General features: G+C 33.0%; 1 protein-coding gene across 1 annotated transcript in view; it reads right to left on the bottom strand.

The window, feature by feature from the left end:
• The window catches only part of RGS21 (regulator of G-protein signaling 21), a 50,102-nt gene that overhangs the window by 17,343 nt on the left and 7,964 nt on the right, over positions 1-24,795 (bottom strand). The window contains exons 2-3 of the mRNA XM_011934197.1: positions 6,363-6,433; positions 2,062-2,138 (exon numbers count right to left, since the gene is read on the bottom strand). Of these exons, the coding sequence (XP_011789587.1) occupies positions 2,062-2,138; positions 6,363-6,373 (88 nt within the window). The 5' untranslated portion in view covers positions 6,374-6,433. The remainder of the gene's footprint in view (positions 1-2,061; positions 2,139-6,362; positions 6,434-24,795) is intronic.

Here is a 24,795-nt window from a genome sequence, read left to right as displayed (position 1 = left end):
TACATGCAAAGTATGTCCGCAAATCAACAAAAACAACTAGGTAATTTGGTGAGTCCTTTAGCTGTTTAAAGCATTAAAAAGCATTCATACTTTGCCATTTCTCTGGTATTATAAAAAGCAAAAACGAAACAACTGTTCAGATGTATATGTGACTTTTCCATTTCATGTGGCAATGAAATATAAAATTGCAGAGGGTATGCAGACGAACGAGTTTGCCTTCATCTCACCCTTCCTGCCTCTCCTCTATAGTACTGTTGTATGGACTTGCACTACTCTGGAGCCTTCTGGGTCACAACACACAGAGATGATTCAGTAAGCCCTTTGGTAAACCTGATCTGTCCCATTGGTTATACACTTAAGGAGAAAGAAAATACATCATTTAACACTTAATAAACTGCAGTTCCATAATCTCATCTCTTCAGTAGATGCTCTTAGGTGGATTCTGGAAGTTCTGTGGATTCTTTGATGTTTATACTTTAAAAATTAGTCACTTAGAAATAATATGTTTATAGTATCTAAATTCATCTAAGTCAATCTAACTTTACACATAATTAAGCAGCTGTGAAGAATTTATTCAGGTTTATTGTGTTTTATGTTTTTCTAATATTCTAATTTTTATTCTTTATGAATTTAAAATAAAATGCCATTTGATTTATACAAATAATACTATATTATAAACATTTTCTCTTTATGTCTCACAGTGCCATTTTTCCCGTTTCAGATGAGATAGAACTGCAGATTATTTGTAACACAAACAGAAGTTATACCTTTGTAAATGATTATTTTGTATATAAGTTGTGTTGACTAAGATGTTTTATTAAAGACTAGGATGTTTTATTTATAATTGGCCAAAATTACCTTACTGAACCATTCTATCCATTATAAATATATATTCACACATATACATATTAATACAAACATATACATTTAAATATGTTTTCATATTCACAGAACGTGAGAATAACACAGTTGATATAAAGTACTTTAAAATACCTTTTGTTTTGGCCAACAGTACATATGAAACAAGTGATTTATTTAAATTTTCAACTTTTTCAACAGTTTGTATGTTTCTTTCAACTTATACCAAAGGCAGTCATGATGTACATCAAATTATAGTGAGCCAGCTGGGCGCAGTGGCTCATGCCTGTAATCCTAGCACTTTGGGAGGTCAAGGCAGGCAGATCATCTGAGGTCAGGAGTTCGAGACGAGCTTGGCCACCATGGTGACCTCCCATCTCTATTAAAAATACAATATTAGCTGGGTGTTATGGCATGCTCCTGTAGTCCCAGCTACTTGGGAGACTGAGGCAGGAGAATCCCTTGAACCCGGGAGGCAGAGATTGCAGTGAGCAGAGATCACAGCACTACATTCTACACTCTAGTCTGGGTGGTAAAGGAAGACTCTGTCTCAAAAAAAAAAAAAAAAGTGTATGTGTGTGTGTGTCTATATATATATAGATAGATAGATATAGATATATAGTGAGTCTAGGTCTGGTACTGTGACTCACACCTGAATTGAATCCCAGCACTTTGGGATGGCGAGGTGGGTGGATCACTTGTGGCCAGGAGTTTGATACCAGCCTGGCCAACGTGGTGAAACCCTGTCTCTACTAAAAATACAAAAATTAACCAAGTATGATGGTGCATATCTGTAATCTCAGCTACTCAGGAGGCTGAGACAGGAGAATCGCTTGAACTCGGAAGGTGGAGTTTGCAGTGAGCCGAGATTATGCCACTGCATTCCAGCCTGATTGACAGAGTCAGACTCTGTATTAAAATAAAATTTAAAAAAAGAAAAGTTATAAAGTGAGTCTAAGGAAATGAAAAACTTCACTTGCTAGTTTGAATTTTCCTTTTGTTTTAATGTAGAGAGTTCCTATAAAATTATTTTAGGCCCAACTTGATTCCATTTAGATTTTGGATTTTTATGAATTTATGATCGTTAAGAATTTTATACTTCATTGATTAAACTCATACTTTATGATATGTTACCAAGTTTCAGAATTTAATTATTTATATTTAATTATTGTATTTTTAAGCCTATTATTAGTTAGATCTTACCTTGATTGGCTAAAAGTGTGTCCATATTTTCAGACCATGTCATTGCTTCCGTAGTTTGTGACCTGTAGAAACAGCATCTACCCTTGACAATAGCATTGTGATCTTTCTCTTCTCTAACCAATAGTAATATTTGAGTTATGTGTATTTTGAATTACATCATTCAAATGAACTTCATGAGGCTAATCAAATAATCAAACGTCAAAAAGTTATATAGTGCTATTTACAGTAGATAGCTATAGTGACATAAATTGGGATGTAATTGGACATCAGCAAATTATTAATCTAGCTGACAGTGTTAATAATATTTGAAAATTCTTAAATTCTAATAAACGCATAAGAGATATTGGTTCTGTGGATCAATGGTGAATTTCTTTTCAACTATGAGTATATTATTTGTTAGTTTATGTGACATTACTCTAGTCAAAATTTATATTAGCAAACGTAATGAATAAACTACTTTCTAAGTTTTTATAGTGTAAAGATTATCTATTTCATAATTATGCTTCTCAAAAAAGTTTAAAAAAGTTTTAAGAATTTCTAGTATGTGATGAACTTGAAAACATTTTGTTCATAATATTTCAAAAAGTCTTTACCTACTCTGAGGCAGCCTTTATTTCTCTTTAGACTGGTATACTTCTAGTTCTGAGCTGATTTATTTAAATCTAGGAATCTGTCAAGACAGAGTAATATTTTTTCCAAAGCAGTCAAAAAAGTTGTAAACTCAAGTCTTCTGAAGAAGGTTACTTTTGGGGATATGATGTAGAAATAATAAATCAGATTTAAGATGTAAGTTTTCTGAGATGCAAATATACATTATTCCTCTTAATAAACAAAGATCCTGATGAAATAAACCCCTATTCATAGAAAGTATCTGCTGCCCAGAAATAAAACCACATTGGATTACGTAGCTGCGATGTGCAAATGACTTAGTTATGGAAAGAGAGGGTCCAATTTAAAGTCCGTATTGAAATTATCAATAATAAAATAGAGAAAAACTCATATATCGCAATTCTCATAAAACTTTTGTATTTGCATGGCAAGATGACTAATCTAAATATACTAGTGTGAAATGATTCCTTCCCTTTTGTATTACTTCTTGTAATTTGCTGCAGTTTTTATAGTTTTTCCTTTACTGGTGCTGTTGTAGTCTAGAAGGCATCTTCAGTTAATAATGGTCATCCTCATTGAGGGCACATAGAGAGGGCAATATAGCTAAGAATTCATTTTACTATTTTTCATTACTCATATTTCCAATCTCAAATTTCCTTCTCCTGTTGTAGGCAGCTGACTTTCCTTTCTTCCTTGACTTACTAAATCTTGGGGACACAGATTACCTGTGAAACCATTTGGAAATAGTTTTTTTTTTTTTCATTCAAATGGACACAAATGTTGGATTGTTCAGTTTCTGTCTTTCATAAATGGAGGATGAGACACAATCCTAGATTTAATTTTACATTGAAGAGATTTTGTGTACTCTATAAGCTGTTACTCAAATAAGCTTATGTTATATTTCATGTAACTCAAATATTAGATCTTGTAGGAATTCTAAAGTTATATGGTCACTTAAAATACATATGCTTAAAAATATTCCTGTTTGTATACTAAAATTTGGTTATAAGCAGGGTATTCAAATTAAAGATACTTAGACCTGTGGAACATATGCTAATGAATAGGATAGAGAGGAGCCTGGCCATGCAGAATGCCCATTTTGAATGAGGAACAGGCATCCAGGAAAAAAAACAGTGAAAAATAAAATCTAGACAAATTCATTCAAAGATGAACATTTATATTCCCATTAGTATGTAAGTTATATGATGACAGGACTAAATGTTATTTTCTAGCACCGAGAACAGTGTGCCTGGTCTATGAAATATTAAACATATTAACAAACAATGGATGACCAAACCCCACATATTGACACATATTAAAGCCTTCAATAGAAGATGGTAAATGTCCTCCTAGATGCTGATAAATTACAATGATAAAAAAGTATTGAAAGGTATAGCTAAATTGTATTAGCTTCAAAGACATAGGGTGTTCTGGGCAAGAGAAGACAAAAAATAATGTGAAAACATCACTGGATCATCATGGATCTCACTCTCAACTCTGAGGTATGTGATGTTGGAGAGAATGACCGACATCCATTCTAGAAGGCAGTGTCTTTTAAGGACAGACAGGTTTTACTTAAGCCAAAAGCAAAAAGGCATATTCTATGAAGATCTTTTTGGATATAAAGGAGTATTTATAGAATGAAGATGTTTACATAAATAATAGCTTTTTGTATTGTCTTCATTAATGTAGAGAAACAGTAAAAGAAAGAAAGCAAAGTGTGGGAGATGGTGTAGAACCAAGGATAAAAGAAAAATTCCTAATGTTTTGAATTACAGAGAGATGCTAAAATATTACAGATATTTGATAGATATAGACGTGGAATACTATAGATAATAGAACTAGGGATATGGGCATATCCTAGTATTAAGGTTCACAAAATGCTGACATTGTCTTAAAGAGAAGAAATTGCCCATCAGCTCTGAAGGAGTACCTCTGGTGGTATGTAACAATGCCTGGAATGCCCTCAGTTCGTTCCTTATAGCCTATTTCTTATCCAGAAGGTTACATTTTGACTATCTGAGATGTTGAAAGAGTTGGAGGTAACACAGCATTTACTTTTCAGAAATTAGGTGAAATGTAACTATTTTAAGGAGTAATGCTTGTTTGTTGCCAGTTAAATTAGTAAAATTTGGGGTCTCTTGTAATTCTGTGGAAGAGCAAATAGGTGGTATCTATGAATAAGCTGAAATGCAATATTTATAATAGCACTAAAATGCACAACTATGTATTGGATGTTTACAATGTATACCACATTGTGCTAAGCATATCATATACTTTACTTCATTTAATCTTGAAAATAATAGTCTGTTTTATTCCAATATTACCAGTGAGTAAAGAGGCTCAGAGATGCAAATAAGTAGTGCAATATTCCACAGACAATAATGGCCAGAGTTAGAATTGAAACACAAATGTGTCTGCTTTAACCCAGATTATTTCATACTTCTTAAATGGATGAGTTAATACATGTATGTTTGTACTTAATTCACATTTTATAACATTTATAATAACCATCTGAAAAGTGATTTTTTCTGCAATAGAGATTTATCATACTTCATAGAAATATTATATTTCCTCTAAATAATAGTTAAATTGTGGTAACTGGCTGCTCAATTGAAAGTTTACATGAAACAGAGATTCTTAAAGCTTGTACACTATCAAATAAAAATAGGGCATTTCTTATGGTAGATGGGAGTAAGAAATAATTTTCTCTCTTTCAAAAATGTAACTATATAAATGTTAAGAAAGAAATCTATTGAATAAAAGTTGGAGGAAAAAGAGGGTGGTTGATTTTAAACTCTACTGACTTGGTTGACTTTTACTTGATATGTGCTATCTGAAAAAAATGGACAATGGCCACTCCCTCATTTCTTTATTTCTTCCTTTTATTGAATTTTAACAGAAGTTTTGTCTGGCTCTTTTCATTTCTGTGTATATTTCCTGTAAAATTGTGATGCATAATCAGAGTAAGGTTTTGTTTGTGTGTGATTTGCCATGAAAAGTCACTGTGTATCTGAAGCCAAAATTACACTTAGTATTTCATGGGGTTTTGGCTGATTTCCTTTCTATTTTCTTCATTAAGCAAGTGCCATCAAGGCCAGCAGTACCCATATTATATGTCCAGAGAAGAGCCAGGCCAGATGGGAACTGCGTGAAAGCTACCAGTTATCTTGCTAATTGTGCCAGCTAGAACCAGTTGTATTGCATTAAAAAATGTGGAATCCAACAACTTAGCTGTTCACACTCAATTAGCAGTGTGCTGGAGAATGGAAAATTCAAGCAAGGAGTCCATGTGCTCCAGAAAGTGACAGCTGCTTCCTTACCCAGCCCTTAATATCCATGTAAAAATTTTCAATAAACATTGTGATAATAATTTTTGCAAGGATCATGTAAATGTTATGTTTCTAATTCATCTCATAATTTTTTTAAAAATTACATAAAGAAAGCTCAATGGTCTATCTCCACTTTGTAACCTTCCTTTAGCCCACATAAAGAATAAATTGCAAAAGTAAACCACAAATTCTTGACGTTTTCGAAAAGAAGAAATCAATAGAGAAAGGAGAAAAAATCAGGAAGATGACAATTAGTGTATATATCATAAATGAAGGAAATAAAACATCGAGACTAAAGAAGACTCAAGTGTTTCATTTGTACATCTTCGGAGATAAAAATAGCTGGAAACGGCAACTCACATCACTGGCATTTTTCTTTCCACTGTCTGTCACAGATGATGCCGAGTTTCTCTTTCTGACTGATCTTCAAGCTGAAGGTAATGTGACAGCAGGAACATTACAATTAGTATGCAAATACCTATCCCCTGGCTTACAAATTGGCATTCTTTAAATCCTGCTATTCTCAGCTTTTTTCTTTTTGTTATTAACTTTTCATTGGTCAAAGCACTTAAACTTCTAAGTAATAAATAACTCTGAATAAAGGTGACATTTCTCTGAGTCTGTGGCATAATTGAAATAAATTCCATCTGAAAGTTTGTTTTCTGAAGTTCATATTCGTCTGTTTATAAGACAACTATTGTTCACAGGAGGTTAAATCAATATATATTAAGATATACATATTTGAAATATATATATAATTAATATTCACCTTTGAGTCTTTAATCTGCCTAAAAGATCATTTTGTTTTCCTTTGTTCTTTGATTTTCAGAAAATCTGAGGAAGGCTCTACATTTAATATACTTATCTTAAACAACTATATATGTTTAAGCAATTTTATTCATGAACTAAAATGTTCTAATATAAGACATTGCAGTTTTCTTTGAAATTTATGCAGGTTTTATGGCTTAATAACGTGTATTTCTCTCTTTTAACCATAGATGTCATGTCATTTTATGCCAATATTTATGCAATGCAATGTTTAATGTAATAAGGCTAATATATTTATCAAAACAAAGACCATATATTGGCAATTTTATTTATAGTCAAAGTTTTATAACTTCATGCTTTGTCAAGCTTTTGTCTCAATGTAGTACAGTTCTTTGGTAGTAAAATTCAACTGGTATGTGTTTATGACCCTCAATGTCAATTAAAGACTATTGAAAGATTGACAGTTTTTCAGGTGGGAGAAAGAAAGGAGTCAGAAGAAGGTAGAAAATGTTCTTCTCTTTGACTTAGCATGGAAGTACCCTAGTTGGTCTGTAGAAATGGTTAGTATGAGTGGCCCTGGACTAATGAAACTGAGAGAAGTAGAAGAAATGACCTAAAAAGTCAGTTTATCATTAAGAAGGGAAATCATCAATTAGCTCAATCCCTTTTGTTAATTCAAGCTCCATTAAGTAATGTTCTTATGATAAGCAAAAACTGAATCATTAAACATATTTTGACTTTTTGTTTTGCTCAGGGGGGATAATGAAGTATTAATTTTATAATATATGCTTGAAAATAGTACAGTTTGGAAAATACACTGTCTAAATTTAAAGACCCTCTTGGTAAAACAAAAACATGCACAATCTTTAAGAACTAGGAGCCAGGGATAGGCTTACTTTACATTAAAATGTTAAAACAAAAATTTAAATTTCTATTTTGAGTTTAGTGCAATTGCAAGCATACTTTTTCTCATAAATCCTTTCACAAATCACTATTATTACTTGTTTAATGTGCACTTTCCATTCCTTTCAATCTTCTTTTCATAGTTTAAAAAAAAAAACTAAGAATTGGATTTTATGTATCAAAATGAAGCCTCATAATACAATTAGCAGGTGAGGAAATAAGCTTTCTTATTAGGTGGAACGATGCTTTATAGCATTCAATGTATCTTGACAAAAGATTGCCATATAGATACTGTTGGGACATCTAAATACCATCAGCTTTTAGTCCAATGGGTTTAGGCTCCATTCTCAGAACTTATACCTGGTGTGATAAGCTAAGTATACAACCCTCCCTGAAAAGATGTCTGTGTCCTGATGCCTGGAACATGTGAATATAGTGCTTTATGTGACAAAAGAGAAGTTGATTATCCTAGATTATCCTGGTACACTGGGTGTAATTATGAGGGACCTTTTTAGAGGGGAGAAAGGAGGGTTAATGTCTAGCAGTAGGATATTTCAGGATGAAAACAAGATGTTGGAGTGATGTGAGAAAGGGTTAAGAGCCAAGGAACGTAGGTGGCCTCTAGAAGCTGAACAAGGCAGGGAGAGAGATAGTCTCCTCAAAGCCTCCAGAAGCAGCCGGCCATGCCAATGCCTTGATTTTGACCCAGTGAGACTGATTTTGGACTTCTGGTCCTGATATGGGTTGGCTGTGTCCCCACCCAAATCTCATCTTGAATTGTAGCTCCCATAATTCTCAGGTATTGTGGGAGGTACCTGGTGGGACATAACTGAATCATGGGGGCGGTTTCCCCCACACTGTTCTTGTGGTAGTGAATAAGTCTCATGAGATCTAATAATTTCATATGGGGTTTACCGTTTTGGTTGGCTCTTTCTCCCTTGTCTGCCACCATGTAAGCTGTGCCTTTCAGCAGCTGTGATTGTGAGGCCTCCGCAGCCAGGTGGAAATGTGAGTCCATGAAACCTCTTTTTCTTTATAAATTGCCCAGTCTCAGGTAGGTCTTTATCAGCAGCATGAGAACAGACTTATACAGGTCCCCTGAACTCTGACATAATAAATGTATATTGTTTAAGCAACTAAGTTGGTGGCAGGTTTTTACAACAAAATGAATACATCTAGGGAACTCCCCTCTTCAAAACCCTCCTTAAAAGAAGGGAGGTCAATAATAAAATAGTCATACATTTTGAGTCAAGAGTAACAAGTTCATATGCAAATGTGGATTCTTCATCCTGGACAATAACCTTGACCTTTCTGAGTCTCTTTGCTACTGATAGTATTGATAATACCTATCTCACAAAGTTATTGTGTGAAACTGAAAGAAAATATAGCAAGCCAACGCATCTTACATAGGATTATTTATATATGTTTATTTATTTTGTTTCTTTTCTCCTCATTTGACATTCACAGAACCGTGGTTAAGATAATAATATGGGAGATCTTATGGACAATACTGTCATGCAATCAATGGGAATTTCTGTGGAAAGATATGAGATTTATTCTGCAATATTTTTAAATACTTGTATAAGAAATCATAGATAGGTATTGTAGGAATTCAAAACTTTAATCAGACAGTATAAAATTGGTCATTCTGGATAATTAACATGATGAGAGTATGTGTGGAATAATTGGAAGACTGAGAGGCAGATGGGAAAGTTAAAGATCATGTTTAACTCCATAATATATATGATATATATAAACATATATATCATATAAATACATAAATTTTATTTGTCAATTACCAAATTAATTAACTAGTTTAAAAGGTAAAGGGGAATTAGCAGAATCATGGAAGGTATTTCTTTTTATTTTCAGTTTATGGGTTAAGTTCATGATACAAATTATACTCATAAACCACTTTAGAGCTGTAATATATTTGGAAACTGGACTCTGCAGTCAACTTTCTAGTTTAAAAAGTAACATCGGTTTCTTTCTCCTTGAAATTGCAAAACAAAGTTTAAGAATATTTTTTAAAAGTACAGTATACTGTTCCAAACATGAGAGAACAAGGGTGGCGATAGATGGATGGAACAGTAAACATCAGTAGTATGATGTTTGAGCAGAGGAAATGGGGTTAAGAGGGTCAAAGGAACAGATTTCAAATCCGGTAACTTGAAAGAATGTTGATTCCATATGATCATGGAAATCCATTAAAAAAACAGGGTTAGGAAAATCAATACATTTAAAAAAAGTTTAGAGATACGTAGAACGTTTAGACACGGTTTGCTTAACTTTCCTGTCAGAGGTCATAGTAATTTTATAGGCATATTCAAAGACAATATAGAGCATTTAAATCTACACGAAACCCCTCTGTTAACCTAAGAAACTACTGCTATTTATACTTCATCATTAAAGGTAGGATAAAAAGATTAATAAGAATTTAATTCTGGTACTTGCATAATTTAAGCAAAAGTATCATATTTTATCTTGATACAAGTGCTAAACAATGTTCATTTTTTTTTTGAACATGCTGATTTGATTGTATGACATCCAAGTGAGAATGTCATGAAAGATTTGTGGAAAAAAAACACCATAACAGTTAAAATAATTGAGCATTTTAACCAATAGTAGTTAAAATGCTTCAGACATATGTGTTAGAAACTTTCTGAGCATTATCTCCTTGGTTATTATTCAATGAGATAGTCAATATTTTATTCATATTTTACATATGAGGAAACTAAAACTCAAAGAGGCTAAATAACTTAGGCTTGTATAACTAGAAAGGGGAAAGGCTGGAGCAAGATTGAGTGGGTGCAATTTGGTATTTAAGTGGTAGTGATAGTTAAATGTGTTAGATTTAGTTTAACAGGTGAAATGACAGAGAAAAATGGAGCTGAGAACTGAGGGCCTAAATGTTTATTTATTCAATAAATATTTAAATACTTTAGTGACTGCTGAATGTAGAGTAACACTTATATTTTAGGAATAGAAAAGAGAAATGGACTAGGCATGAAGATTTAATGCAATAAGCCAGAGAAAAGCTAAGGGTACAGAGTGGCATGGAATTTCCTTTAAAAACACTGTTCACAGCCTTTTGGGAAGAAGAAAGAATGATCAAGAGGTCAGATGACAAAGACAGGTTAAGGAGAATGATGAGTGATAAAATACTGTGAAATTTGTTAAGATGGTCTCTTGCACAGGTCACAGCAAAGGAGATCAACAAGAATGAGATTAGATGAGCAGGAAAGTTCACCACAAAATCACACTGATTGTTATTTGCCCATATTATATTTCTATTCAAATTATAATAGGAAAGGAAAAATTAATTAATTTTTTTTTTACAATTGTCTTCTTAGATTTATATAATAGGGTTATATAAGTGGTTTATTTTAGGACTAAATAATTTAAAAGTTAATTTTCTTTTTATAAACAAATGGGAAAAGAAAATTATATTTTCTTGATTCTGCTTTGCCTCAAGTTACTGCTATATGAGGTTCAATTTATAAAGCAATGAGCCTGAGTTGTGTATGGTTCATCAATTATTTCTGAGAGCAGTTCTAATGGAGAAGTTAGAAATGTTTTGAGCAATGGCAATACCACTGAAATGTGTCTGATCTCCCAAAGTGGCTGCTTGGAAATATAACGCTCATTTGGACGTATAGTTCTTAGTATGCTTGTTGATAAACTGGTCGCATTACTTGCTAGTCACACTGCGTGACTGTATGTCCTAAATGTATTTTCTTTGTGTTTTCTTAGAACATGTACTGTCATTGATAGTTAAAGAAATATCTGCCTTAGTAAAATAAAATATTTAGAAGTTCAAGATTTCTGATGTAAGTAAAAATGTCTTTTCTTATGTTTTAAAAGTGAATAACATTTTTTCACTTTAGTGAATTCATATACCTCAATGAATTAATTAAAATTCTAGCATGATAGATATAAAAGTATTGTATAAATTTAAAAGTCAGCTTTTTGGGAGATAGAGAACGTTTAAATCCACATTGTAATCTCATAGTCATCATCATATTTGTTATCATTTGCTCTGTTGCAATTTTCCTTTACTGTAGCTGAATATTTTTAGAACGCAAAGATAAATAATCATTTAATTGACCCTTTCCCCTGTGTTTTACATTTCTGTGTTGCCATTGTGTATACATAGCATCTGTTAAACTATTCTTCTGAGCTAACCTTTCCTGTCTTTACTGTCTGGTGAAGACCTCAGTATTCAATGCAAAAATATGCAAGGCAGAGTAGCAGTCATGGGAGATATTAATAAAGCTAAGTAATATAATTTTAAAAACTATTTTAACTGAAATCTATGTACATCCTTAGCCAAATTTTTATTAACTTTTTAATAAAAAAATTAAGAAATTAGCCCAGTGGAATACCACAGTCTGGGTAGTACAATTCTATTAAGTAATACCACAATCTGGGTAGTGGAATGTTGACATACTGAGAGGAACGATTCTTTAAAAATTCTAGCATTTAAAAAATGTACAATATTTGAGATGGTACTAAGATTTTCTTAATATTTTGGGGCACTGATGCCTAATAAAAAATGGAAGAAACACAAATTTAAGCTATATGTATCTACTACATCCAAATATATTTTAAGTATAGCATACAAGATCATTGACTATTTTATAAGGAAAAGGCTCTATATCTTTTATTATATATTCCTAGAATAAATTGTCAAAGCCATGATATAAATTAAAGTTTATTTAATTATGTTATTGCAACTATATCCAAATTTCAACTATGGATAACTTGTACCATCCTATTTATAAACTATTCTGAATAGAAAAGGAAAAAAAACAAATAAAATTCTCACCAAGACAATCACATTTTTTTCCCCTCACCTCATAACGAGGTTATTTTTATGTATTTTCTTCATGAGCAGGTATCTCCTTCTGCATGGTCAGTTTGCTTTCATATCTTTTTTTTTTTTTTTTAACCCTTAACTTGTAAAATTCATTTTTTTTTTTAAATGGAGAAGGAAAAATGACAATTAAAAATATTCACTCTTTGTTGCAAGTATTATAAAATACCTAGCTTGATTCTTAGGGATATTCAACCATTCATTTTTTTGACAGGTTAAATGGGTTTCTCTTAATATGTAGATTATTGCTGAAATAACTCTCTTTTAAACAGTATAAAGAAGGCAGGAAGTCATCTAATATGTGCATTGCCAGGAATCAGACAGTAACCACGTCTTCCATTGAATTTATCATTCTTAGACTACTTGAGCCTTTTATTTTATTTTATTTATTTTATTTTATTTATTTTTTAAACGGGGTTTCACTCTTGCCCAGACTGGAGTGCAATAGCGCAATCTCAGCTCACCGCAACCTCTGCCTCCCGGGTTCAAGCAATTCACCGGCCTCAGTCTCTCAAGTAGCTGGGATTACAGACATCTGCCACAATGCACAGCTAATTTTTTGTATTTTATTTATTTATTTATTTTTGAGGCAGAGTCTCGCTCTGTTGCCCAGGCTGGGGTGCTGTGATGCGATCTCAGCTCACTGCAAGCTCCGCCTCCTGGGTTCACACCATTCTCCTGCCTCAGCCTCCTGAGTAGCTGGGACTACAGGCGCCCGCTACCATGCCCGGGTAATTTTTTTTTGTATTTTTAGTAGAGACGGAGTTTCACCACGTTGGTCAGACTGGTCTCCATCTCCTGACCTCAGGTGATCCACCTGCCTTGGCCTCTCAAAGAGCTGGGATTACAGGTGTGAGCCACCGTGACTGGTCTGAGCCTTTTAATCTTCTGATGAGTGGTGCTTTAGGCTTGACTTATAGACTGGTTACAGGAAGTTCAGAAACGTCATACATGTATTAATTTTCAATTAATTGATTTTTAGACAATACGCTTTACACGGAGAGCATTACACAAGTTGTTAATCTGGATGCTATTACAACAAATATACTTTGTTCAACAGCAACTAAAAAAAATTATTTTTGTTGATTTCTCGCTGCTTACCTAGAAGTCTGAAATGCTGGCCTGGTACTATGTAAACTGTTTTTCTAAAACACAGGTGTTTGTGTTTTTGTTTTCCCTCTCAGACACACTGACTGCCTGGTATTCCCTGAAAGTTCCACTGTTTTATAACTATTTCTGATCATGAAATTTTTTTTACTTGGAATTCTCTACCCAGTTTTTGTCTTCTTTAACTTCTCAAGGCATAGTTTAAAAATTATCCCTTCTAAGGAGCCTTGGTGTTCTCCAAAGAACCAACCTATCAATAACCTTCAGTTGGTAGCATTGTGATGTTACTGATTACATATTTTCTACTGCAATATCCTGTGTTTTGGTCTTTTTTCTTATCCAAGGTAGAGATACAGTCTTGTACATCTCACAGCATATGGCATGGTGCCTAGCACTATATGACTGTCTGGTGAATATTTGCAAAATGAATAAATGAAATGGGTAGGTAGAAAAACAATATGTAAAACTAAGGAACATACTAAAAAAAATGAGTAACCAAAAATGGGAAAGAGGTTCTTTAGTAAAATTATTGACAGTGATCTCTATTAGTAAGCTGCTATCATGTGCAGCACACTGCATACTAGCTTTAAAGAGAATATCTAATTTCATTCTTATAAAAATTCTAAGATTCTCATTATATATGCGAGAAAATAAGCTCAGATAATCATTTCCTTCTTCCCAAAAGTTACTTAGTTTTAGTGGTGGAGAAAGGATTCAAACAGGTTTAACTGATTCCAAAATATATGTTCTTTCACAATTTAAAAATTCAAATTATGTTCATCCTTTGCTGCAACAAAAGAACAAAAGTAGCAAGCTTTATCCTGATGACCCATGAAATGATTTTTTTTTTTTTTAGGGAAGCTAAGCTCTGTGAGGATAATACAATGAACAGGTTTATTCAGGATCATACCTTAATACTGTTATTTGTAGGTCCAGATATGGTGATAAATATTTAATTAGAAGAGTATATGAAATACATGTTAAAAAGAGGATTTGTGCAAACTCATTAGGCAGTCTTTCAAGCTTTGTAATGACATAAGTGGCAAGTGGATTATGGTTTATTTTAAAAGACTTGTCAACCCGATCTTGTTGGGGGAAGGGAAAGAAAGTGGAGAAAGAGAAAAAGAGAGATGGAACACATATTCTTCTGCAGATTTAACAAATGATTTCATGTACTTCATGCTGTTTATTCTGTGGGATTGTTCTCTTAGTAGCTAAATATACACACTTATAAATACCACATATTTCCTACTGTCTGTTTAAACTTTTGCAACTCATTCTTTATTTTCAATAGCTCTTCTCTCTTCAGCATCTGTGTTTTTTTTCTTTTTGTCCCAAATTTCTTACATATATTACAACACATTCAGAGGTCTCTTTTTAATTTAATCAAGTTTTTAAGCTAGCATTAGAAGCAATGTCCAGTGACCTTCCATGATATAACTTTAAAAGTATACTGTACTCATTGTCCTATGAAAAGATCTAATTCTTCCTGAAATAGAATTCAATATAGAATCCCAATATAGAATGGAATAGAATAGAACAGAATAGAATTCAATTCTAAAACAAAAATGGAAGAATGTTAACAGAAAATACTTCATAAACTGTATTTGATCTTGACTGTAATAGCATATAACTATTTATTATCTCTTCTTTAAAGGTGATAACCTAAAGTGAGCATTAAGATTTTTTACTCATAGTTACATGACAAGTACACTTTTTTTTTTTTTTTTTTTTTGAGACAGAGTCTCGCTCTGCTGCCCAGGCTGGAGTGCTGTGGCCGGATCTCAGCTCACTGCAAGCTCCGCCTCCCGGGTTCACGCCATTCTCCTGCCTCAGCCTCCCGAGTAGCTGGGACTATAGGCGCCCGCCACCTCGCCCGGCTAGTTTTTTGTATTTTTTAGTAGAGACGGGGTTTCACCAGGTTAGCCAGGATGGTCTCGATCTCCTGACCTTGTGATCCGCCCGTCTCGGCCTCCCAAAGTGCTGGGATTACAGACTTGAGCCACCGCGCCCGGCCGACAAGTACACTTTTTAAATTAATAATTGCTGGATATGGAATTGAAGCTCAGGTATCTTCAAGTCCAAATATACTTTCTACTACACTTACATTGAAAAGTTCACTGTCTAGAAATGTAGCCTAGATTAGCAAAGGCATGCAGACCCAAAGGCAATGCTATGTATACATCTTTTTATAATCATGATGTCCTTAGAGAGCCATATGTTAAACTTTTTCCAAAGGATTAATAATTTTGAATTAAATTTTAAGTCATACAACATGTTTTGTTTTACTTTTTTCAGCTTTTAATTTTGACATAATTATATATTCACAGGAAGATGTAAAGACAGAACAGAGATGTTTTAGACCCTTTGCGCAGTCTATCCCAGTGGTTGGCACGGTTTGCATCTTATATAATTATAATACAGTAACAAACCAGTAGTTGACACTGGGGTGTATGTGTTTGTCCTTTTTCATTTTATCACATGTATAAATTGACATAACCACCAATGAAGTCAACACACAGAACTATTCCATTACCTCAAAGATCTCCCTCATGTTATGCCCTTATAGTACCTTCTCTGTATCATCCCTAACCCCTGGAAACCATTCATCTCTTTTTTTTTTTGTCATTTTGAGAATATTATAAGAATACGATCATACCACACCTGTCCTTTTGAGATGGGCTCTTTTCAATCAGCATAATGTTCTTGTGATTAATCTGCATCATTTCCCATGTGAATAGCCCTTGCCTTTTTATTGCTGAGTAGTATTTCATAGTATGTGTGTATCACTGTTAATTTAATCATTCACTACTTAAGGGCACTTTGCTTGTTTAGGGGTTTTGATCTATGACACATAGAGCTGCTATGACTAGTGTAGGTATTTGTATAGACATATATTTTATTTATCTGGATTAAATGTGGAGGATTACAATTGATGGGTCCTATGGTAAGTGTGTATTTGTATGTGTGTTTGTGTGTATATGTGTGTGTGTGTGTGTATTTAAGAAACTGCCAAACTATTTTCAGAGAGACTCTCACTTTATATGCTACCTGCAGTGTATGACAGGTGCACTGTTTCTACATCCTAATGAAATTTTTGTTTTGTCATTAAAGACATTTTTGTCTGTTCTAATAGATAGGCAATGATAACTCATTTTGGTCTTAATTTTAATTCCCTAACAGCTCTTGATGTTGACCCTTTCTTTCATGTGACATTTGCCATCTATATGTTCTCTTCAGTGAAGTGTTTCTTGTATTTTACCTTTTTTACTAATGGTTAGTTATTATTATTTTTAACTGTTGAAGTTTTTTTTTAATTTAAAATTATTTTTTAGAGACATTTGGGTAGGAGGAGAGTATCTTGCTCTGTCACCCAGGCTGGAATACAGTGGCATGACTGTAGCTCACTGACTGCAGCCTTGAACTGCTGGGCTCAATCCATCTTCCTGCCTCAGCCGCCGGGGTAGCTAGGACTATAGGCGTGAGGCACAGGCTCCATGTCTGGCTAAACCATTAAGTTTTGAGAATTATTTATGTATAGTAGACATGATCACTTTATTAGATACGCAGCTTGCAAATATTACTTCCTAGTATGTGGTTTTCCTTTTCATTCTCTTAGCAGGCTTTTTCGCAGAACAAAGGTTTTTAATTTTGGTAAAGTTCAATTTATTGTTATTTCTTTTATTAATAGTGCTTTTGATGTCATATCTAACGACTCTTCCCCAGGTCCTAGATACCAAATACTTTCTCCTGTTATACTCTAACCATTTTAGAGTTACATTTAAATCTATGATTCATTTAAAACTATTTTTTTAAATATAAGGTGTGAAGTTTAGAACAAGATTTATTTATTTATTTATTTATTTATTTATTTTTTCGCCTATTGGTATTCAATTGACAGTTTGGCAGGGATTAAATTTTAGGCTGAAAAACATTTCCCTTTATAATTTTGATGATATTGCTTCATTGCCCTTTTCTATCAAATCTTACTAATTACTGATCCCATATAATTCTCATTTCTTTGCATTTGTATTCCTGGTGCTATGAAATATTTTGATTCTGTTTCTTTACATGGTTCTTTTTTCATTCACTAGGTTGATTTATCTTTTAAATATGGAGCTTTATGTTCTTCAGCTCTGGGAATTTCTCTTTCATTATTTTAATAAATAATTTTCTCTTTTCAATTCTGTTTTCTTTTTCTGTACCTTATGCTTATCAGTTAGATCATGAACATCCTGAATTTTACTTCTTTATTAGTAATTTTTACCATGGTAAACCCTCAGTCTGTCTAAGATTCTACTTCATTTTCCCAGTTGTATTTTTTTTGCCTCAAATAATTTCCCCAAAACTGAAAAGGATTTATTTTTATTTAAGACCGTTCTCTAAATATCTTAATTATTGTGGATATATGTAATGTTCATTCGTTTAACATTACTTTTAAATGGTCTCAAGGGAAAAGAGATAAATACATTTTCAATCTTCTAACAAAAGTAGAGACCCTTGTATCTAAATTTTGAAAAAAATATTTAAAGTAGTAAATATTTCAAAATGTTATTTTTCTGACTCATGATTTTCATACTCTTCTAGTATTTTATCAAATACCTGTACCTTAATTTTTAAGTTACTCTCATTGTGCCACTCATTAGGTTTTTAAGTATGTCAAAGTTTTTGAATAATATGTTTTAAAGTCAGTTTAAATTACACACAGTCTTTATTTATTTATTTATTTATTTAGAGATGGAGTCTTGCTCCGTCACCAGGCTGGAGTGCAATGGCACGATCTGGGCTCACTGTAACCTCCACCTCCCAGGTTCAGTCGATTTCCCTGCCTCAGCCTCACGAGTAGCTGGGACTACAAGCATGTGCCACCATGCCCGGCGAATTTTTTGTATTTTAGTAGAGATGGGATTTCACCATGTTGGCCAGGTTGGTCTCGATCTTCTGACCTCATGATCTCTTTGCCTGCGACTCCCAAAGTGCTGAGATTACAGGTGTGAGCCACCACACCCAGCCACAGTCATGTTTATTTAAAATATAATTTTTTTTTTCAGATCACTTATAACTTTTCGATCCAGAAACAAGGGAGAAAATAAATTCCACAAAATTTTCATGGCTACATACAGCCAGACATTAACAAGAATGTAGAGCTATTATTTATTCAGGGCTTCATGTGTTCTATTATAGTCTTTCTTAAAGTCGTCTAGTTGAGTAGAACCAGAACATATACATCAACCACAGGTTTGAGTTACTACCATATACACAAACACTGATACAATCCACTACATCATAATCACCTAATTAATTACCAAAATACATCTCAGTGCCACATTCCCAACTATTGCACAGATACACTTGGTTACCCCTCAGCTCATCAAACTCAAAGTGTCTAAAACTTAATTCATTTTCCATTGTCTATCATTCAATCTTTATTTTTTTGTTTTGACTTAACTATACTTGTCATCACTGAATTAAAGACTTCAGAGTTGTCATTAACATAACTTCACATGAAGATAATGGCTTGTCACGTCTCATTCAGGTATCTCTCACATTTATCTGTAACTCTCCAACTCCAGCAACATTCCTTGTCCACACCCTCACTTCTTAGTGATTAATGCATCTCTTAACTAATTGTACTGTCTCCAGATTCTTCTCCTTCCAATCTATCCTACGTATCTTAAAAGAGTCTTAATGAAAAACATAAGATCTCATTATTTTTTGCCCTAGGATCTTATATGCCTCCGTTGTTTACCAAATTGTGTGGAAACCTTTTAAGATGACTTTCAACATCTGCCAAAATCTGGTTTCAACCTGATTTTCTAGATTTTATTTCAAAGTTTATTGGGTCAAAGTAGCTTCTACTTTAGGAAAATTCTTCCCCTCCCCCAACACCCTTTTTGAATTCTGAACCATTTTGTATATCTGTCCGTATTTTAAACTCCCTCTGAAATTGACTTAACCTCACCATGTTTAGTTGTCTAAATTCTACCCATGAATTTCAAAGCTTTGCTTGCATGATTTCCCATCTCTGATCCACAGAACTGGAAACGATGCTTTGCTCCTCTGAACTTTCGTAACACCTATTATATGCTTTATCACTTTCTATCTTGTGTACTTCTGGTGTGTGACCATGTCTTGTTTCTCCTTTTAGACTTTTTATTGCATAAGGGTAAGTTAAATATTTATTCAGCTTCAAATTATTCTCAATGCCTAGCATATTACCTCGTATATAATAACAATGTCAGTTGATATATAATATTAACAACAATGTTGGATATAGAAATATAAAATGTTTAAAAATTGATATTTTTCTTCCTCCCTCAACCTTTAGGAAGCTCTTTACCACATGATTTTAGCTTACTATAAACACATATACAAGATGGAATTTATCACTGAATCAGAGTACTTCTGTTTAAATCAATAAGCTTGTATACCTAATCCTGCTTATAATGTGGAAAAGGCAAAGAATGTCTGTTCTGTGTGTGTAGGTTTTTGGGGTTTGGAGCATGATTCTTTTTTTTTTTTTTTTTACTTTTCCCTGACTATGCTGACCTTCTTTTCTCATCTGTACTATTGCCTGAGGCAGTAGGATTATAGCACAAAGATTTGACTACAGTTTCATATTAATTGCATGACACACCTCATTTGAGAATCGTCTCTCTTCTTCATAGAATCTGTGAAACTGCCTTAGTACTTTAATTCCTTTGTTACAGATATTCTTTTAAGTTAGAGTAATAGGTCATTATATGTTTTTATTTTTCTTCTGTAAGTCACAATTTACATAGATGCCCCTTTTAATAATAAGCGGAGAAATTAAAAGACACTTCCATATTTTCTTTTCAAAAATAGAATCGGAAATAGTCAAATCAGAATAAGAAATAGAAAAAAAATGTAGCTTTGGTAATTAATCTCAGAGAAACAGCCTAGGGAAGCAAAATTAACAATGGAATGAAGTATACCTCTGCTCATAATGAGACTAACATATATCCAAGGACAAAAATGAATAGGTAATTGAATTTTATGCTCATACTAGTGGGATCAGTTCTATATATTTTAGATACTCAGTATCACTAATTCACTGAGGTGTTATCAATTTATTTCCAGGTAAACCTGACAATATCGGACACTAAAGTCTGTGTAATATCTGTTAATATTAAATGTGTGATTTATTGTATCAAAAGACTTATAACCTACATCATTATGAGTGATACTAACTTCCCTGATTCTCTTCTTGTCATTTAAAAAGAAAAAAAATGCTCATGGAATTGTAAAGTTGATCTATGGGAAATAATTTTAAATTATATAACATTTTAAAGGAGTAAGTTAATTGAATTTAATCATATTTACAATGTGAATGTATGAGACTTCAATATCAAGCTTTAATATTTCTATATCAATAAATACGATTCTTGAACATAATAGCTAGCACCTGCAAATTATTTGTTGATTTATTTAATCAATCCTCTATTAAACTTAAGGGTTATTTCCCCTTATCCACTATTGTAATACTGTGATAGATATCCTAGTGTACACATATTTTATACATATGTAGTTATATCAATGTAAATTCTTAGAGATGAGATTTCTAGATCAAATTTTATGCACAATGTTTATTTTGATAATTATTTCCAAACTTCCCATTAGACACACTTTACCAATTTGCTTTTGCAAGTCCTATTTCTCTAAACTTTTCCAACAGTGAGTTTTTATCATTTAAAATAAAAGTCTTTGCCATTTTGATTAAAGAAAGTAATATAAAGGCCTAGCATAGTTGATGGCCTGTTTTGTAAGATTCTTATCTGAAGCTTGGAACATTTAACTTAGAAAAACATAATAAACCATAAGGACAAATTATTAATTCAATTACTAACATTAATTCAACTACTAAGCACTTAACGAATGATAAAATCAACAATTTTCAGGTAACCATCTGTGTTTAATTTTTATCTCTAATTCTTATACCTTTTATCCTGTAAATTGAGCTAATACATTTTACATATCAAATTAGTATTAATTCCAATAGTCTTGTATCATATGTCTGTCCCTGGCCGCCCTCAGAGCCGTGCCCAGCCTGGCATTGCATATGTGATGGTTAAGGATACAGTTAAAGAGTCAATCACGCGTGTCCACAACAGAGACATACGCAGTCTTGTATGCCTTCTTTTTAAAAGTTGAGAATATAGTATTCATTTTGCCTATGGGATATTGTTCACATTGCCAATTACATGGATTTTACTTATCAAAGTAAAGACAACCTTATTGGTTTCCACTTTGATCAGACAATATGACTTAAAAAGAATAAGTATTTCATGAGAAATTATAACTCTTCAGTTGCTATAGAAGTCAGAGTATTTTTTGCCATGTTAATTCATTCCTCGTGTCGTCATTTTGTGCATATAACAGGGGATATAGCTAACTTTCTTTATTTACTAAATGCTCAGTTTGTTACTTACTAGAACTTTGCTTTCCAGATGGCAAATTCTTCTAAGAATGTTTTTTTCTGGTTGGGAGCAGTTGGTCACGCCTGTAATCCCAGAACTTTGGGAGGCCGAGGTGGGTGGATCACATGAGATCAGGAGCTTGAGACTAGCCTGGCCAACATGGTGAAGCCTGGTCTCTACTAAAAATACAAAAATTAGCTGGTGTGGTGGCACATGCCTGTAATCCCAGCTACTCGGGAGTCTGAGGCAGAAGAATTGCTTGAACCCAGGAGGTGAAGGGTGCAGTGAGCCAAGATTGTGACATTGCACTCCAGCCTGGGCAACAAGAGCGAAACTCCATCTCAAAAAATAAATAAATAATTAAATAAATAAAATATTTATTAAAATGTAATAGTTTTAAATCTTATAGACTTTTGGGATTTAGCATTATTACTAGTTTTTTATTTTCTGGATTTCTTGTATGATTTGCGTATTTTATAATCTTGTTGCTAGAATATTTTGTTGTCACTTCTTTTTCTGATGCTTTTTCAGAGGCTATTATCATTGTCCTGAACTCTGCACATTTTATACTGCATTTATTTTCTTTTTCCTCATTGCTCTTTGCCACTCGGTAACACCCATATCCACCTCTTTATTAAGATCACATGCCGTTTGGGTAATTCGTATAACTTCTTAGGTCAGTTAGATGTTTAACTGTTATATATAAGTTCTCTGTTATTCGATGCGCATTGAAAGAGTTTATGTGCTTCTAGACATTCTATTATTATTTTTGAAGGAAATGGCTGACTTCTCTGAGACTCATTGAGAAATCATTTTATTAGAACATAAAACTGATTCGTCTACTATCCTTGACAATACTCTAAAACAGGATAAAAGAACCCTAGAACCTGTGTATATTAGAACTTTTTGGAGAGCTCTTTTGAGTTCACTGTCTCTAATATTAGAATTATGCAGATCTGTACGTTAATTTATTGGCATTCTTTACCTGCTATGAACAGGTGGTTAGTACAATTTATATCCTTGTACTATCATTTAAGACACATAAAGATACTACTTCCAAAGTTTCGGAAGAATACTGTGTTTGAAAATAGTTGTGTATATTGTAAATACAAACTGAGTTAATACATATTGCATATAAAATATTTTTTATTTTGACAGGACTCTATCATTGTGTGCATTTTCGTACTCTAAAACTGAGAAAATTGTATTTCACTCTGCATATTCAATTTCTTGAAGTTTACTTATCAAAATAAAGACAACTTTCTTGGCTTTTATGTTGATTAGGCAATATGACAAACATAATGAGTACACACATAAGTACTTTTAAATTTATAAAATTATTTTCCTGATGTCATTCAAAGTTAAAAATAACTTTGAGGTAAATATTATTAACCATATTTTTTAGATGTGCAATTTGTCTTACTTAAGTCATAAAATTAGCAAGCTGTAGAGTTAAAATTTGAACACATTTTGTTTAGCCGTTTTTAGAAAGTCTAATTTGGCTTCTCTCTTTCTCTATCCAGTTCAGTAACGCTGAATACAACACCATTGTTTATATGATAATAGCTTAATGTATTTTAAAATAACTTCTATGTAATTAAGTGGTACAACATCAAAAGAAACATCATTATTTTCAAGTTATGTCAAACCTTTTCACAAATCTAGTACCACAAAGGTTACCTAGATTTGTTAGTCCTTAGAGACAACAGTCCCTGCATATTCCTTATACTTAAGTTGTAATACTTGCAGGATCCATAGCTTTCATGTATCAATTATGAGTCATAGAAGAGCCATATTTTATCTTAATAATGTGAATAATTAAAATAATTCCTATAGAATACAACTTCTGTTTTGCAAGGTAACATATAGAAATCCATATTCTTTCTGAAGGATCTGTCTCCAGTTAATCAAATAAAAATTCTTGTTAGTATCACAAGACAATTTAAAATTAGAAAAACTCACAAACTGCATCTAATGCCCAGAATCTATAAGGAACTTAAATAATTCAACAAGAAAAAAAAATGCCCTTACAAATTTGGCAAAGGACATGAGCAGAGACTTCTCAAAAGAAAACATGCAGCCAACAAGCATATAAAAAATGCTCAACATCACTAATCATTAGAGAAATGCAAATCAAACCACTATGAGATGCCATCTCTCACTGGTCAGAATGGCTATTATTAAAAAGTCAAAAAGTAACAGATGTTGACAAAGTGACGGAGAAAAGGGAACACTTATACATGGTGGGAATGTAAATTAGTTCAGCCTCTGTGCCATGCAGTTTGTAGATTTCTCAAAGAACTTAAAACAGAACTACCATTTGACCCATCCCATGACTAGATATTTACCCAAAGGAATATATATTGTTCTACCAAAAAGATATATGCACCCATATGTTCACCGTAGTACTATTCACAATAGTAAAGATGTGTACTCAACCAAGATGCCCATCAACTGGGTAAACATAATGTGCTTCATATATACCATAGAAAACTCCACAGCTATAAAACAAAAACCAAATCATGTCCTTTGCAGCAACGTGGATGCAGCTGGAGGTCATTATCCTAAGCAAATTAATTCAGAGACAGAAAGCTAAATGCCTCCTGTTCTTAGTTATAAGTGGGAGCTAAACATTGTGTCCATGTGGACACAAAGATGGGAAAAATAGACACTGCCTATTGGGTACTATGCTCACTACCTG

Source organism: Colobus angolensis, unplaced genomic scaffold (genome assembly GCF_000951035.1).
Source record: "Colobus angolensis palliatus isolate OR3802 unplaced genomic scaffold, Cang.pa_1.0 Scaffold132, whole genome shotgun sequence".
In the NCBI taxonomy this organism is placed as follows: domain Eukaryota; kingdom Metazoa; phylum Chordata; class Mammalia; order Primates; family Cercopithecidae; genus Colobus; species Colobus angolensis.
This window is presented reverse-complemented; position numbering and strand designations above follow the sequence as displayed.